Here is an 18,208-nt window from a genome sequence, read left to right on the forward strand (position 1 = left end):
GCTCAAGTGATCCTCCTGCCTCAGCCTCCTGAGGATCTAGGACTACAGGCATGCACTAGCATAATGTGCTAATTTTTTTAGTTTTTGTGGAGATGAGGTCTTGCTACATTGCCCAGGCTGGTCTCAAACTCCTGGCCTCCCTCCTTGGCCTCCCAAAGCACTAAGATTATAGGAATGAGCCACCACATTTGGCCTGGCTCATTTAATGAATGACAGAACTGACTTTCCCAACAACCCTGCATGGTACGGAGTACTGGGTGAAATAGTTTTGTTTTATTTTTTTTGTGTGTGTTTTGAGACACAGTCTTGCTCTGTCACCCAGGTTGGCATGCAGTGGCGTGATCTCGGCTCACTGCAACCTCTGCTTTCTGGGTTCAAGGGATCTGGTGCCTCAGCCTCCCGAGCAGCCAAGATTACAGGCATGCACAACCATGCCCAGCTAGTTTTTGCATTTTTAGTAGAGATGGGGTTTCACCATGTTGGCCAGGCTGGTCTCAAACTCCCAGCCTCAAGTGATCTGCCTGTCTTGGCCTCCCAGAGTGCTGAGATTACAGGCATGAGCCACTGCGCATGGCCTATTTTTATTTCTTATTTTTTTCATAGCGAAGGGATCCTCAGCACGGGTGAAGTAGTTTTGATTATGGTCTTGGACACTAAGATGACACTTGGGCAATTCATCTAAACATGGGCTGATATGCTCACTTGTCAAATGGGAGAAGTATACTACCCATAATCCCCAAATCTCTTCAGCACTTTCCAGCACATTCTTACTTATTTATTTATTGGGAAGGAGTCTTGCTCTGTTGCCCAGGCTGGAGTACAATGGCATGATCTCATCTCATTGCAAACTCCGCCTCCTGGGTTCAGGCGATTCTCCTGCATCAGCCTCCTGAGTGGCTGGGATTACAGGTGCCCGCCACCAAGCCCCGCCACATTCATTTAGTTTTAAAAAATGTTATGTGCAGGCTGGGCACGGTGGCTCACACCTGTAATCCCAGCACTTGGGGAGGCTGAGGTGGGCAGATCACTTGAGGTTAAGAGTTTGAGACCAGCCTGACCAACATGGTGAAACCTCATCTGTACTTAAAAAAACACAAAAACTAGCCAGGCGTGGTGGTGGGCACCTGTAATTCCAGCCACTCGGGAGGCTGAGGCAGGAGAATCGCTTGAACCCGGGAGGCGGAGGTTGTAGTGCGCTGAGATCGTGCCATTCCACTCCAGCCTGGGTGACAAAAGCAAAATCCCATCTTAAAAATAAAAAGTTATGTGCTAGGCACTGGGCAAACAGCTATGAACAAAATAAACAATGGAGCTTGCTGTTCCAGTGGGAAAGGGGGAAGGGAGGAGAGAAGGTGAGAGAAAACAAGCAAAATATATACTTGGTGTCATGTGCTATAGAAAAAAAGAAGGGATGGGCAAGGTGGCTCATGCCTGTAATCTCAGCACTTTGGGAGGCCAAGGTGTGCAGATTGCTTGAGCTCAGAAGTGAAATCCTGTCTCTACAAAAAAATACAATACAATTAGGTGTGGTGGTATGTGTCTGTGGTCCCAGCTATTCAGGAGGCTGAGGCAGAAGGATTACTTGATCCCTGGTGGCGGAGGATGCAGCGAGCCAGTGGTCAACACAGAGAGATTCTATCTCAAAAGAAAAAAGAGAGAGAGAGAGAGAGAGAAGCAATGTGGGTTCCACATTATGTGGTACTGCAATGTAAAACAGGGTGGTCAGGAAAACCCTCACTGATAAAATTACATTTGGGCAAATATTCGCAGGAGCTGAATAATAAACCATGTGAACATTTGGGAAGAGCAATCCCATAGGGAGGACAGCAAATGCAAAGGTCCAGAGGCAGAGGTTTGGAAGAGAGTGTAACTGAAGCCGGGTGAGCAATGAGAAATTGGTCAGAGAGGTAAAGGGAAAGAGGACAAATAATTATAAGAATTTTGGTTTTTACTCTGGATGAAGTAGAAAGCCACCAGAAAGTTTTCTGCAGAATGTAATGTGATCCGTTGTTTAGAAGGATTCCTTTGGTTATTGGCTTGGTAACAGGTGCTGCTACAAAGGCAGAAAGTGGAAGACCAGTTAGGGTCCCACTACAAAAATGCCAGATGAGATAATAACGGCTTAGGCCATGAGGCAGTGATGGAAATGGTAGAAGTAGCAATTCTAGATCTATTTTGAGAACGGTGCCAGCAGGATTTATTGAGGAGATGAAAGGACACTCGTATTTCCTCGTTTGAGCCTAAACAGGGCATTAGAAGTGTGATCACTATTTCTATCTTACAAAAAATATAGTTAGGAGCATGGTTTCTCAGTTCAACATCTGTTTCTATCACGTGCTTGATAAGTCTGCTTTTCCATCTGCAAAATGGGTTAATAACGTTCCTAACAGGCTGCTACCAAGATCAATGGAAATTTCATATACGAAACACCTTAGTACAAGAGTCAATGAATGTTAGCTGCTATTCAGTTGTTAATAATACTAGTGCAGAGAAATAAAGGGAAAAGCAACTTGCCCAAAGTCCCAAAACGAGCCAACACCAATCATTTCCCTCTTTTCCTCCCTCCCTCATTCATTCATTCTACAAAGTCTTCGGAATTTCTGTTCTACGCTAGATCCATGTTAGAGTCAGGATGCTTAAGCCCGGGTCCGGGTTGTGAGCCCAAGGTTCTCAACGCTAATTCTAACGCTACCTCACAAGGCAGTCGAGAGGCTGAAAACCAGCGCCAAACGGGCGAACAAGTACTGAGCATCCGCAGGCTATGAGGCGCTTTTACAATGTTGGTGTGCTTTAACTCTAGGTAGAAACTCTCGTTCTGCCCCCCGCAATGCGGGAAGGGTCGGTGCCGGGTCACCAGATACAGCGCTCTGAGGGGAGGAAGATGAGCTGAGGGCCAAAGGCCGCCTGCTTCTTCACTTACCGCTTGCAGCAAAGCTCCCGGCGTCGCCTGCTGCTGCCCGGCTCCCGGGCCCGACCCCGCTCCCAGTAGCAACTCATGCCGCTGCCGCTTGACTGGAACCAGCGGCAACTCTGGGCCCTTACGCTTCTGTTGTTCTATCATGGCGGCAACCGGTCTCTTCAGCGCCGCCACTGACCGCGCTGCCCCCCTCAGGCGCCACGCAATTGGTTCCAGCTTAGTCCTTCCTCCACAACTTCCAGCTTGGAAGAACCAATCGGTTTTCAATATACCCATTTGCACCGCCCTCGGATAGTCTCTTGTTATTGGGCATATCTTTCTGACGTCATGAGAGTGCGATTCCAGGATTGGTGGACGGAGCTGGCGACCTCCCTAGGCGCGCTGGGTCTTGTGGGTGGAAACGCGCTGGCTGACTGGGCTCGGCGTTTAGTTCAGCGCCGGGACTCGGGGGCCTGGAGCTGACGCCTAGTACGTATGAGGAAGAGCTGGGTGGGTGGCAGCCTGAGTCTGAAGGCGACGCCTCGGTTGTGCAGTCTGAAGCTGCCCTTCTCAGCTGAGGGTGCCGATAGCAAGGGGTGGGAGGCGGGGCCCCGAGTCCCCAGCTGTGGTAAGTAGTAGCATGGGCTCCCTTTCCGGGCGGGAGCGGAGCCTTGGGGGTCTCTGGCGGCAAGACCCAGTCCCTGCGGCTCCCTTCTTCAAGAGCGCCCGTCGTGGCCAGTCCTGTGCCGGGCATTCCCAGGGAGAAAGGCCTGTGTCCCAACTTCCTCCGGCGCCCCGTTTGGCCGAGGAGGCTGACTTGTTTCTGCCACTGATTTTGCAGTTTTTGATTAGGGCCTAGTCTCTGCCCCCCTGAGAGAGACAATGATGAAGGAAATGTCCGACTCCTTCTCCAGAGCGCAGTCTTGTTGAGAAATTTGAGACTCATGCCCATGAACGTGGTCATTGCGTCAGTCGTCCAGCTGATATTTATTTAGCAGCGCGTTGGGGGTACGTCGTGAACCAGACACGGTCCCTACTCTCAGGGCGTTTAAGTCTGGTGGGGAAAACGTTAAACAATGACCTCACTAATACATGGAAATGCCTCCTAGTGCTGTTTGATGCTGAGTGCCTGAAATAAGCAGGAAGGTTTTTCAGAGGAAAAGATGCCTGCTCTGGTAGCTGCAGGAAGAATTGTAATTAATTAAGTGAAGAGGTAAAGGCAGAACCTTCCGTAGAGAACTACTTGTTCAGAGCCCTGAGGCACTTGGGAGGAAAAATGACTAAAAGCACAAAGAGCCAGTGTGACTGATACAAAGAGAATGAAGGGGAGTATGGTACAAGATGAAGCTGTACGTGATAGCGGTCAGACCTTGCAGGAATTTGTAGCTTTATTTTAAAACGGATGGGATACCATTGAGCCGTCTTCCCCCGGTGGGGTGTGGTGGAGGAGGGGGCTTGATTTCTCAGGCTCAGTGGTGTGAACAGATTGGGGCTGGGGAAGCCCTAGTCGATACATGTGGACCACTTAGGATATACAGTAATCCTGGTCAGAGATGTCAGTGAGGACTGAGAAGTGGGTGGAACTGCAGAGAATTGGACAGATTCTAGAGGTATGTAGGAGGTAAAATGGGCGGAACTTGGTGAAGGGTTGATTTTAGTGAGTGAAGACAGGAATCAAAGGTAACTCATAGGTTTCTGGCTTATGTAGTTGAATAGATAGATGGTGGTACCATTCACTCACTATCACGGAATCCCCCAAGCTGGATAGGGAACACTAGAAGACGACTAGAGACCAGTTTTTGTGTGTGTGTTTTTTTTTTTTTTTTTTTTTTTTTTTTTTTGCGGGGGGGGGACAGGTTCTTGCTCTGTCGCCCAGGCTGGAGTGCGGTGGCACAATCTCGGCTCACTGCAACCTCCACCTCCCAGGTTCAAGCAATTCTCCTGCCTTAGCCTCCCCAGTAGCTGGGATTACAGTCGCCACCGCTATGCCTGGCCAATTTTTGTATTTTTATTGGAGATGGGGTTCCACCGTATTGGCCAGGCTGGTCTCCAACTCCTGGCCTCAAGTATCCACATGCCTCGGCCTCCCAAAATTCTGGGGTTACAGGCTTGAGCCACTGCTCCCAGCTGAGACCAGTTTTGACTGATTGATTGATTGTGTGGGGTCATTCATGATATCCAGGAGGCAGTTTGAAACACAGCTTTGTGCTCAGAAGAGAGATTTGTGTTGGGAATATAAAATTGGGGATAATTTGTATGTATGTGAATTGAGCCATAGGTGTGGATAAGGTCACCTAAGTCAGAACCTTGACTAGTTCCAACATTTAATGGTGAAGAACAGGTGGATCAACCTACAGGAGATACAGAAGGAAGGAAGGAAGACTGGAGGAATGTTTCAGAAGCAAAAGAATGATTTGTGATAGAAACTTCTAGAATTTAAATAACATGAAGATTGAAAAATATATTTTGGCTTTTATCATTGTGGAGGTCATGGTAACGTTAGCAAGAGTTATTTTGTTGGTGTGATTGGGCAAAAAGCCAGATATGAGGCAAGGATTTGGACAAGAAAATGTAGGTAGTGAACCTACACAGTATGTTTCATAGATATGATTGTAAAGAGGAGGAGAGGATGCGCTAACCGATGGAGATAAGGGATTATCCAGGATCCAATTGAGGATACAATTGTGAGAAATTTGAGAATATTGTAGAAGATTTGAAAGTCATTGTGGAGTGTGGGAGAATGAGGTTACTAGAGAAATAGTAGGATGCAAGGAAAAAAAATTAAAAACTTTTTTCCAGCATATTCAGTGGTTTAGTGCATACATGGAGAAAACCTGTCTGGGTATGGCAAGGACATTGCTTGCTCAAGACACATTCTAACCTCTAATATGTCTTCTCTTACTGAAAAATCTGGAAAACTAAAAACCATTTTCTAGACTCCTTTGCATCTAAGGTGAAAATTGAATTTGGAACCGAGTTAAATGTGGAGAGAAGGAGGGTATGAGTCATCCAGTTTTGCTGCCAGTCATGGCAGTAAGTTCTCCAGTCAACAGCTCCCTGGTTTGGTGACTTGCTGCAGTAATAGCCATAACTTTCTTGGATTGTGGCAAAGGTGGTGTTATTTTGTGGGTTAGGTGTTGTTCCTGGAAGTTCTGCCAAAGTCTGTTATTGCAGTACATCCCTTTCTGCTTAAATGGGTTCTGTTGTCTGCAACTGTCCCTGACCAGGTTAGAGGTACTGCCAGACAGTTAACTATAAAGACAGAGTTAAAGGGAGTTTAGGGTGTTGTTGAAATGATGGGCTATGGAATCTAAGCTGGTTTGGAAGAAAACTGAAGAAAAAGGGGAGGGCTGATAGATTGGAAGAAAATAGAGGCCAATAAATCAGGTTCTAATGAGGTCAAAGAACAGTATTCTCTGCTAGAGGATTTCTGTTTATCCTAAAAGGCTTACTCAGTTATCTGTTTAACTTCCCTATTTCCCCCAGACCCTCTTTTTCTTCCTAGCTACTACTTTTGTTTGTTTGTTTTGAGACAGGGTCTCACTCTGTTGTCCAGGCTGATTACAGTGGCGTGATTATGGCTCACTGTAGCCTTGACCTCCCAGGCTCCAGTGATCCTCCCACCTCAGACTCTCCAGTAGGTGGGACTACAGGTATGCACCACCATGCCTGGCTAATTGTTGTATTTTTTGTAGAGATAAGGTCTTGCCATGTTGTCCAGGCCAGTCTCAAACTCCTGGCCTCAAGCGATCTTGCCGCCTTGGTCTCCCAATAGTGCTACGATTATAGGCATAAGCCGCCATGCCTGGCCGCCGAGCTTCTGCTTTAGCACTTATCACATTGCAGTATAATTGGTCACCATTATCCCTATCAGACTAAGAGGTCTTTGAGAACAGGGACGGTGTTGAAAAGGGTGGTTTAGGCCGGGTGCGGTGGCTCACTCCTGTAATCCCAGCACTTTGGGAGGCCGAGGCAGGTGGATCACCTGAGGTCAGAAGTTTAAGACATCCTGACCAACATGGTGAAACCCTGTTTCTACTAAAAATACAAAAATTAGCTGAGCATGGTGGTGTGTGCCTATAATCCCAGCTACTTGGGAGGCTGAAGCAGGAGAATTGCTTGAACCTGGGAGGAGGTTGCAGTGAGCTAAGATCGCACCATTGCACTCCAGCCTGGGTGACAAGAGTGAAACTCCATCTCAAAAAAAAAAAAAAAAGAATAAGAGGGTGGTTTAGTGGCAGGTGTGTGTGGCTCTTGGAATGGCCTAAGATTTGTCTCTTTCTTGCTATGTGGTTTTGGACAAGTTATTTCATTCCTATAAAGTAGAATTACTTGCTTTGTAGAGGAGTTTTAAGGATTGAAAGCACGTTTATAAAGTATCTTATATATAAACAACAATCAATAGCATACTGAATTGATCAATTAACAATTTAAATGGGGTAAAATTAAATACTTCACTATTTCAGTAGACAATTTCCATATCTTACACTGTGCTAGGCACTGGAGATTTGGGGAGGAAGGATATGATGTGCAAGACAAGGGCATGCTTACAAGAATTCCACATTCTGCAAAGGGAGGAAAAAAATGTCCCTAAAAATGATTTGAATCCCATCTCCATCATTCATATTTTGCAATCTTGAACAAGTTTACTTAGCTTCTCTTGTGTCCTCATTTTTAAAATGGCAATGATAATTGCCTGTTTTATGGGATAGTCAAGAAGAGAATTATTGAATGTCATGAAGATAAAATTTTAAAAAGAAAATTAAGAGAAGTAAAGCTCTTAGATTAATACATGGCAGATATGACACACTCAAATATTAGCTATTATAAGGCTTTGAAGAGATCTTAGGAATAATTGACTGAAAGAGTAGTGTTGGGTGGTAGAATAAGTGCTGATCCTGGGGTCTTGTACCAATGTTGCTAACTGTGAGCAGCCTTTGTCACATCACTTGGCTTCATTTTCAGTTGCATAAGAGTAGTAGATTTAATTATTTCCATAATTCCTTTAAGCTTTTACATTTTCTGAGTTCATCTTTTGTGTATTTCCTAGCATTTTACTATTCCTCTTTCCTGCTTTTGGCTATTTTCTCAACAGGTCCATAACTGGAATTTGAAAGGAAGAAGCATCTATCTTACATGGTCACTCTAGAGTTTGGTGGGAGGGAGAAAACTTGGACCACCAGTTTGACATTTGGAAGTGTCCCGGTCGGGCGCGGTGGCTCACACCTGTAATCCTAACACTTTGGGAGGCTGAGGCTAGCGGATCACTTGAGGTCAGGAGTTTGAGACCAGCCTGGCCAACATGGTGAAACCCCGTCTCTACTAAAAGTACACAGATTAGCCGGGCATGGTGGTACATGCCTGTAGTCCCTGCTACTCAGGAGGCAGAGGTGAGAGAATCACTTGAACCCGGGAGGTGGAGGTTGCAGTGAGTCAAGATTGCACCACTGCACTCCAGACTGGGCAACAGAGCAAGACTGTGTCTTAAAAAAATAAAAAAGAAAGTGTTCCATCTGTTGATCTGTCCAACATATTAAATGGGACCTAGCTCCTTCTCCTTCTATATCCTTTAGACCATAAAGTGTTCCCCCCTCTTTCTCTACCTGTGCTTGGCATATAGTAAGGCTCATTTTACTCATTTAGAAAAACTGAGTACTTGTAGTATATCAGGAACACAAAATCAAATAAGAAATGGTCCTTAGTTTCATGTTTGAATGAATGGATCCGGACCTTGCTCATCCTAGCCTCTTCCATGAATGATATCCACATTGATTCCTCTAATGTTGGGACCTAGTTAGTGTTAGAGCTATATTCTACAAAATTTAGATTTAGACCGTGTATTAGCCCATTTTCACACTGCTCTAAAGAACTCCCTGAGACTGGGTAATTATAAAGGAAATTTATAATTTATAATTTCGACTCACTGCAACCTCCACCTCCCATGTTCAAGCGGTTCTCCTGCCTCAGCCTCCCGAGTGGCTGGGATTACAGGTGCCCACCACAATGCCCGGCTAATTTTTGTATTTTTTAATACAGATGGGGTTTCATCATGTTGCCCAGGCTGTTCTTGAACTCCTGGGCTCTAGTGATCTACCTGCCTTGGCCTCCCAAAGTACTGGTATTAACAGGTGTGAGCCACCATGCCTGACTTAATGTTATATACTCTTTTTTTTTTTTTTTTGAGACAGAGTCTCGCTCTTTCGCCCAGGCTGGAGTGCAGTGGTGCCATCTCGGCTCACTGCAAGCTCCGCCTCCTGGGTTCATGCCATTCTCCTGCCTCAGCCTCCCGAGTAGCTGGGATTACAGGCGCCTGTCACAACGCCCAGCTAATTTTTTGTATTTTTAGTAGAGATGGGGTTTCACTATGTTAGTCAGGATGGTCTCGATCTCCTGACCTTGTGATCCACCTGCCTTGGCCTCCCAAAGTGCTAGGATTACAGGCATGATCCACCATGCCCGGCTGTATACTCTTTAAAAAAAGTAGCAGAACTCTTTTTTTTTCCAAGTGAAATCTTCCACAGCATTTTAATGTGTAAACTGGATCAAAGCAGAATACATTGTTACAGCAGGCACCCTTCCAGTAATTCTCACTCACTCCCCCTTTCACTGTCGCCCACCAAAAGGCTGGGATATTAACTGTGATTCAGTAATAATTGGCCTTTGCCTAATTACTGAGGAGAAGCTTCTACCCAACTGCTCTGAGTGGGACTTCCCCCAGCTCTAGTTTCTTTAGGGGTTCTACTCCCCCAGCCTTTGGTATGGAGGCTCACCTCTGGTTGGTTGACTTAGAGCCAGCCTCATTGGTCTCGGACCTTGTGGTGACCTAGATACCTCAGAGTTGACTTTTTTTTTTTTTTTAATCTTTTTGAGACAGGGTTTCATTTTGTCGTCTAGGCTAGAGTACAGTGGTATGATCACTGCTCAGTGCGCCCTCCATCTCTTGGGCTCAAGTGATCCTCCTGCCTCAGCCTCCTGAGTATCTGGGACTATAGGCATGTGCCACTACGCTGAGCTAATTTATTTTATTTTTTGTATTTTTAGTAGAGATAGGGTTTCACCGTGTTGTCCAGGCTGGTCTTGAACTCATGACCTCAAGTGATCCACCCACCTTGGCCTTCCAAAGTGCTGGAATACAGGCGTGAGCCACCATGCCCAGCCATAATTTTTTTTTAAAAAAAATATTTGTGTAGATGGGGTGTAGCTATGTTGACCAGGCTGGCCTCGAACTTCTGGGCTCAAGCATTCCTTCCACCTTGGCCTTCGAAAGTGCTGGGATTACAGGCGTGAGTTACTGTGCCTAGCCTGGAAGTTGACTTTTTTAGAATAAATTTGGATTAACTAAGGAGCCTCTGGGTAACCACGGTAGAACCCTAGGTTTCTACAGAATTTGAAAAAAAGTTTTATATTCCATGTTTAAAAAATGACAACCATTTACTTTCCTGAAATTGTACACCTGTTATAGTTATACCCCCTTGTTCATGGGGGATACATTCTAAGACCCTCATTGGATCCCTGAAATTGTGGCCACTGCTGAACCCAGTTGCTATCAATTGGAAGACGTTTCTGTTTGTATTTTCTACCCACAAATTTAATGCCTCTCCATCTTAACTAAGCATTTATCATACACTGTGGCTGTAACTTTAGCAGTTTAAGGTGTAACAGCAAAACTAACATGAATGTTTTTTTCTTCCTCACAATTTCAGACATTGAGGATTCATTGTTACTATAGATCTTAGCAACCTTAGCATACAATTTTTTTCTCCTTGAGAACTTTCACTTTTTCACTTAAAGGAATCACTTTACAGCTTCTCTTTGGCATACCGAAATTGCCAGCATTACTACTCTGCTTTGTGGCCATTATTAAGTAAAGAAAGGATTATTTGAACACAAGCAGAGATACTTCAACAGTCTGATAACCAAGATGGCTACTATGTGACTAATGGACACTTAATATACACTAAGTGACTAGTGTATGCAGCATGGATACGCTGGACAAAGGGGATGATTCAAATCCCAGATGGAACAGAGTGGGATGGCACAAGATTTCATCACACTAATAAGAACAACATAATAGTATTAAACTTATGAATTGTTTATTTCTGGAATTTTTCATTTGGTGTTTTTGGACCGTGGTAGACTGTGAGTAACGGCAACTGTGGAAAGTACAGCTGTGGATGGGGGGAGTACTGTACTGTTGTATTTCAGGCTTTCACTCAAAAATGCATGCCAGTTTTTTTGAGATAAGGTCTCACTGTGTCGCCCAGGCTGGATTGCATTGGCGTAATCGTACCTCACTGCAGCCTTGATCTCCTTGGCTCAAGTGATCCTCTTGCTTCAGCTTCCAAAGTAGCTGGGATTTTAGGCTGATGTCACCACACCTGGCTGATTTTTTTCTTTTTTTTCTTTTTGGAGACAGAGTCTCGCTTTGTCGCCAGGCCGGACTGTAGTGGCACGATCTTGGCTCATTGCAGTCGCTGCCTCCTGGGTTCAAGCAATTCTCCTGCCTCAGCTTCCCAAGTACCTGAGACTACAGGCGCGTGCTACTACACCCAGCTAATTTTTGTATTTTTAGTAGAGACGGAGTTTCACCATGGATGGTCTCGATCTCTTGACCTTGTGATCCACCCACCTTGGCCTCCCAAAGTACTGGGATTACAGGCATGAGCCACCATGCCTGGCTGATTTTTTCTTTTTTAAAGTGGAGATAAAATCTCGCCATGTTGTCCAGGCTGGTCTTGAACTCCTGGCCTCAAGTGATCCTCCTGCCTTAGCCTCCCAAAGTGCTGGGATTACACTCCTGAGCCACTGCACCTGGCCCCAGTTTCCTTCTTGAAGAATTGCACAGGGTTTCTTAGGCCACTGTTCTGCAGGAGGTGCAAATCTGGGAGCACTAAACCTAGCTTTTTTTTTTTTTTTTTTTTTTTTGAGACGGAGTCTCCCTCTGTCGCCCAGGCTGGAGTGCAGTGGCACGATCTCAGCTCACTGCAAGCTCCGCCTCCCAGGTTCACGCCATTCTCCTGCCTCAGCCTCCTGAGTAGCTGGGACTACAGGCGCCCGCCACCTCGCCCGGCTAGTTTTTTATGTGAAACACGGGGGTTTAACCGTGTTAGCCAGGATGGTCTCGATCTCCTGACCTTGTGATCCGCCCGTCTCGCTTTTTATATACTGATCACAGCAGAAGTCTGTAAGCAACAATGTAAATTCATTTCTGCTTTTGACCTTTTTTTTTCTTTTTTTTTTTTTGAGACGGAATCTTGCTCTGTTGCCTAGGCTGGAGTGCAGTGGCCCAATCTTGGCTCACTGCAGCGTCCGCCTCCCCGGTTCAAGCGATTCTCCTGCCTCAGCCTCCAGCGTAGCTGGGATTACAGGTGCCCGCCATCATGCCTGGCTAATTTTTATTTATTTATTTATTTTTTTGAGATGGAGTGTCACTGTGTCACCAGGCTGGAGTGCAGTGGCGCAATCTCGGCTCACTGCAACGTCTGCCACCCAGGTTCAAGCAATTCCCCTGCCTCAGCCTCCCAAGTAGCTGGGACCACAGGTGTGCACCACCATACCTGGCTCATTTTTTGTGTTTTAGTAGAGATGGGGTTTCACCATGTTGGCTAGGCTGGTCTCGAACTCCTGACCTCAGATGATCCACTTGCCTTGGCCTCCCAAAGTGCTGGGATTACAGGCGTGAGCCACTGCATCTGGCCTATGACCTTTGTGTGCAGAGGAACAGATGATAGATTAAGATGTTTGAAGTTAATTTAGATGTTTCAGCTGCTGGTGCCCCTGTGGATTCTGTATGTTTCAAGTATTGGAGGGATAATAAACATCTCCTAATAGAACCTGATAGATTAATAACTCCTAGCGTGTGAGATAAGGGATACTGGACAGAGGGAAGGGACAGGCTAGAGATGAGATTGTATTGCTATGAAATGGAAGAGGCAGGATTTAACCAGAATGTAAAACTTGGAATTAACCTGTTCATGAGCTATTTCTCAAGAATTGATGAATCTGCCTGTATTATCTCTGTGTACTTTAGTAAAGTAATAAAAAGACACTTTGGCTGACCTAAGCAGAAAAGGGCAAGTTTATTATAAGGATATAAGATTGTCTTATGGAACTTGAGGACAAGGGTGTTCCTGAGCTATGGAATAATACTAGAACGAGGGTTTGGATGTCCTGACAGGATTTTCTTTCATTTCTGTTTCAAGTGAAGCTGTCTACTTAATGGATGGTCATTGTCAATCAGGAATACTTACCAAAAGCAGCACATCAAGTCATCCTCTGAAAGTGAAAGGAAGCAGTGAGGGTTGAGGAGAGAAGAAAGTATTTACCTGTGAAAACACAAGAAAAATAATTTCAGGTTTTACTGGTGTCAAGTGTAATTGGGAGGAAAGAGAACTTAGGATAGTACCATTAGATTTATCTTGGCAGTGATTTATCCAACAGAGTAAAGAGGCATGTTTAAGAGCTGCTAGATTGCTGGTTTCCTCTCTGTTTAAAATCAGGAGACTGAGCAAGATTATCTCTAAGGTAAGTATCCAAAGCTGTAAGTTTTGCTACTTAGGCAGCATCAGCATCACCTAGTAGCTGGTTGAAAATGCATTATCTCAGGTAACACCTCAGACTGAACTGCGATCTGCATTTTCACATAATTTAGATATAGTTAAATAAATTTGGTACATCCAACAATGGATTATTAGGTAGGTGTTAACAAAAAGTTGTGGATGTATATGAATTGCCATAAGAAAATGTTAATGATTTCATGATTCCATTAAAAAACCACTTCTACATATTAAAAAAAACTAAGAATATAAATCAAATTGAATTACAGATGATTTAATTTTCTTTCATTTTCTTTATTATTAATGTATTAGCTGAATTTTTTTTATTATCTGAAGTTTTACAGTGTGTATGTGTGTTTCAATTTTATCAAGAAAAAAATTTAAGACCTTTTCTCTTTGAAGTCATTTCAGATTTAACACCTAGCATAGTAGTTAAGAGAGTGGACTCTGGTGTCAGCCAGTTTGACTCCCCATTTCCTGGCTTTTTGACATGCTTAGTAATTTGACTTTTGGAGCCTTTGTTCTCTCATCTGTATAATATAATAGTAATATAACCTACATTTTAAGAGTTTTGAGAATCTTTTTGTTTTGTTTTGTTTTGTTTTGTTTTTGAGATGGAGTTCACTCTATTCCCCAGGCTGGAGTGCCGTGGCGTGATCTCAGCTCACTGCAGCTTCCGCCTCCCCAGTTTAAGTGATTCTCCTGCCTCAGCCTCCCAAGTAACTGGGACTACAGGCACCCACCACCATGCCTGGCTAATTTTTGTATTTTTAGTAGAGATGGGATTTCGCCATGTTGGCCAGGCTGGTCTGGAACTGCTGACCTCAGGGGATCCTCCCACCTCAGCTCCCACAGTGCTGGGATTACAGGTGTGAGCCACCATACCCAGCCTGAGTTTTGAGAATTAAATGAGATTGCATGTCTAGTGCTTAGCACAGTGCCTGGACATAGTAAGTGCTCCATTAATGTTTTTATTTCTGTTATTCCATTTTTTTGAGATCTGGTCAAACATACTTACCTTCTTTTCCCACCCTCCCCCAAAATTCTTCCCCTGGCAAAAAAATAGCAAAAATAGCAATTTAAAAAAACAAACACAGCAAAATTAGTAGCCTAATAGCCTTGGGTAAGTAATAAATTGTTAAGAAATAGGATCAAGGTTTCCAAAATTCCCCACAATTAGAATAAACAAAAGAGATTTGGATAAAAGTGTATGGTATTAAACCTAGTGGTATTATTCTGTAGAGAATAGCTGTGGATTATGTGCATATTCATTTCTTTAACGCAGATATCTAATTGGTGTCTAATTTCTTTATGACAGGACACTTGTGTTAGCTTTAATAGAAGAGAAATGGAGGAGCCATAGAATATTAAGGATGAATTCGGGAAGGCCTGAGACCATGGAAAACTTGCCTGCTCTCTACACTATTTTCCAAGGAGAGGTATATTCTTTTGTGCTTTGAAAACTCACCATTTATGTTAAGAATAGATTGAGGGTGACAACTGGGTTTGATGTTCCTGTCCACTTAAGTCTGTCTCGAGTATTACAGCTTAAATGGGAAGGGCCAATGGAACATGTGGCAATCACATGTGCCTTCTCTAAGCTCCAGATATTTAAGTGTGTAGTTGACATCGTCAGTGGAATACCAGCATGTCTAATTTATGTTTTAAAATTAATTTATTTTTTCACTGCTGTGGTTTGGATGTGTACCCTAAAAAGCATGTTTTGGAAACTTAATCTCCAGTGCATCAACTTTGGGAGGTAGGGCCTAGTAGGAGGTATTTAGGTCATGAGGGCTCCACCTCCTGAATGGATTAATGCCAATTATTGAAAGACGTGAGGCTGTGAGTTTGATCTCTTTCTCTCCTTTTTTTTTTTTTTTTTTTTTTTTTTTGAGATGGAGTCTCGCTCTGTCGCCCAGGCTGGAGTGCAGTGGCCGGATGTCAGCTCACTGCAAGCTCTGCCTCCCGGGTTCACGCCATTCTCCTGCCTCAGCCTCCCGAGTAGCTGGGACTACAGGCGCCCGCCACCTTGCCCGGCTAGTTTTTTGTATTTTTTAGTAGAGACGGGGTTTCACCGTGTTGGCCAGGATGGTCTCAATCTCCTGACCTCGTGATCCACCCTTCTCGGCCTCCCAAAGTGCTGGGATTTCTTTCTCTCCTTACCCTCTTACCTTCCACCATAGGATGACACAACAAGAAGATTCTTGCCAGATGCTGGCACCTTGCTCTTGGACTTTCCAACCTTCAGAACTATGAGCCAAATAAATTTCAGTTCTTTATAAATTATTAAGTCTCTGGTATTCTGTTAAAGTAACACAGAACATACCAAGACACTCAACAAATTGTTTCTCTTCTAGACGTTTTCACTTCAACAAATAGAACCACTATCCTGCAGGTTCCCAGACTACACATATGGCCATCATCCTTGAGTTCTCTTCTTGATTTGATTTTGATTTTCCCTCCCACTCTAGTCTGTTTGCAAGTCCTAATTATATCTGTGGTCTGTGTACTTCTTTATCCCCTTGGCACCCTATTAGTTAAAACTCTCCGTCTTTTGCCTCATCTTTACTAGGATCCCTGCTTCATTGTAGCTCCTCTCCAATCTGTTCTTCACATTGCAGCTAGCATAAGATTTTTTTTTTTTTTTTTAATTCTTTTTAAAAAATTGAGATGGGGCACGGTGGCTCACGCCTGTAATCCCAGCACTTTGGGAGGCCGAGGTGGGCGGATCACGAGGTCAGGAGATTGAGACCATCCTGGCTAACATGGTGAAACCCCGTCTCTACTAAATATACAAAAAAATTAGCCGGGCGAGGTGGTGGGCGCCTGTAGTCCCAGCTACTCGGGAGGCTGAGGCAGGAGAATGGCGTGAACCCGGGAGGCGGAGCTTGCTGTGAGCCGAGATTGCGCCCCTGCACTCCAGCCTGGGCGACACAGTGAGACTCTGTCTCAAAAAAGAAAAAATTGAGATGGGGTCTCACTATGTTGCCCAGGCTGGTCTCAAACTCCTGGGCTTAAGTGATACTCCCACTTCAGCCTCCCAAAGTCCTGGGGTTACACGCATGAGCCACTGTGCTTGGCCTAGAATAAGATTTTTAAAGTAGGTTGGACATTTTGCTTTCTCACAGCCCTTCAGAAGCTTCTCATTACAATTGAATACAGACATGGACCTTCCACAGCTTACCACTGCATGCTCTCACAATGTTGTTTGTGCTACCCTGCTCATAGTCAAGACACACTGGCCTCCTTAATAGCTTTGAACAGTCTGAATTCTTGCTGTCTCTTTAGGATTTTTGCACATGCTGTTTTTTTTCTTTTTTTTTTTTTTTTAGTCTGTGCTGCTATAACAAAATACCTGAGATCGGGTAATTTATAAAGAACAGAAATTTATTTCTCACGGTTCTGGAGGCTGGGAAATCTAAGATCAAGTTCTCAGCAGATTTGGTGTCTAATGAAGACTACTCTCTGTTTCCAAAATGGCATCTTTCGCTGTATCCTCTGGAGGGAAGAAATGCTGCGTCCTCACATGACGGAAGGGACAGAAGGAGTGAACTCACCCTTTTGAGCCCTTTTATGAGGCATTCATCCATTCATGAGGGCAGAGCCTAAAGGCCCCACCTCTTGATACCATTGAATTTGGGGATTAGGCTTCAAAGTGAATATTGGAGAAATAGCAAAGTTCATATTGAACTTTAGTCCCCAGCGTGAGGGTATTAAGAGGTGGTATTAAGAAGTATTAATCACTTGGGAAGTGGTTAAGTCATGAAGGCTCTGCGCTTGTAAATGTGATTAATGCCCTTATAGAAGAGGCTACAGAGAGCTGCCTGGCCCCTCCATTCCTTCTACTGTGGGAAGACACAACATTTATCACCTCCAAAGGACACAGGGATAAGGTGCCATCTTGGAAGCAGACAGTGAGCCCTTATCAAACACAGAATCTGCTGGCACCTTGATCTTGAACTTCCCAGCCTCCAGAACTGTGAGAAATAAATTTCTATGGTATTTTGTTATAGCAGCACAAACAGACTAAGACATTCTTCCTTTTAACTACCCACTTTTCCATCATCTTGTATTCATCCTTTAGGTCTCAGCCCTAATATTGTCTCCTCAGAAATTTTTTTACCCATCGTAAATAAATAGGTTCACACTGTATTTAATTATATACTTGTTTAATGTCTATCTTCCTCACAAGACGCTAAGCTCCATGAGGGCAGAGTTCTGTCTGTTTTGTTGTATATCTCAATCTTAGGTGGATGGGTAGAAAATACTAAGTGTTTGATACATCTTTGATGACTGAATGAATTATCAACCTTTGGTAGAGAAGGCATTATATTTGTTTCAAGAGCAGAGGCTTTGAAACCAGACAAAATCAGGATTCTAGTCCCAGCTCTTTTGCTTACTATGTGAGCCTTTAAGGTGTCACTTAATGTCTTTGAGCCTCAGTTTTCTTGTTTGTTAAATGGAGATTCCATTTATTCACAGTAATTCTCTTCCATAGAATTACTGTGATGGTTAAATAAGCTATCATCTATAAAAATACAATGCCTGAGACATAGTAGGAATTAATTAATGTTGGCTCCCTCCTCTTGAAGTGAAAGTAAAGCCAAAAAATTGTTTTCAGTGTCTTGTAAGAGCATGTAGTTTTTTTTTTTTGAGAGGGAGTTTTGCTCTTGTTGCCCAGGTTGAAGTGCAATGGTGCGATCTTGGCTCACTGCAACTGCTCACTGCAGCCTCTGCCTCCCGGGTTCAAGCAGTT

At 44.1% G+C, this 18,208-nt stretch overlaps 2 protein-coding genes across 18 annotated transcripts in view; one reads left to right on the top strand and one right to left on the bottom strand.

Annotated features, from left to right (window-relative positions):
* Nucleotides 1–18,208, top strand: part of ZCCHC17 (zinc finger CCHC-type containing 17) — a 1,254,002-nt gene that overhangs the window by 1,182,529 nt on the left and 53,265 nt on the right. For 11 of the 17 annotated variants that reach the window (XM_050796123.1, XM_050796213.1, XM_050796133.1 and 8 more), the window contains exons 2-3: nt 3,333–3,385; nt 14,771–14,891. In XM_050796123.1, the coding sequence (XP_050652080.1) occupies nt 14,826–14,891 (66 nt within the window). In that variant the 5' untranslated portion in view covers nt 3,333–3,385; nt 14,771–14,825. Of the gene's footprint in view, nt 1–3,243; nt 3,525–3,810; nt 3,905–4,059; nt 4,072–12,316; nt 12,438–14,770; nt 14,892–18,208 lie in introns of those variants that run through there. The other 6 variants (XM_050796104.1, XM_050796225.1, XM_050796219.1 and 3 more) reach the window with 5 other exon arrangements.
* SNRNP40 (small nuclear ribonucleoprotein U5 subunit 40) overlaps nt 1–18,208 on the bottom strand; it is a 202,650-nt gene that overhangs the window by 36,029 nt on the left and 148,413 nt on the right. The window contains exon 2 of the mRNA XM_050795794.1: nt 2,921–3,106. Coding sequence (XP_050651751.1) covers nt 2,921–3,061 — 141 coding nt within the window. The 5' untranslated portion in view covers nt 3,062–3,106. The remainder of the gene's footprint in view (nt 1–2,920; nt 3,107–18,208) is intronic.

Source organism: Macaca thibetana, chromosome 1, assembly GCF_024542745.1.
Source record: "Macaca thibetana thibetana isolate TM-01 chromosome 1, ASM2454274v1, whole genome shotgun sequence".
Taxonomy (NCBI): Eukaryota; Metazoa; Chordata; class Mammalia; order Primates; family Cercopithecidae; genus Macaca; species Macaca thibetana.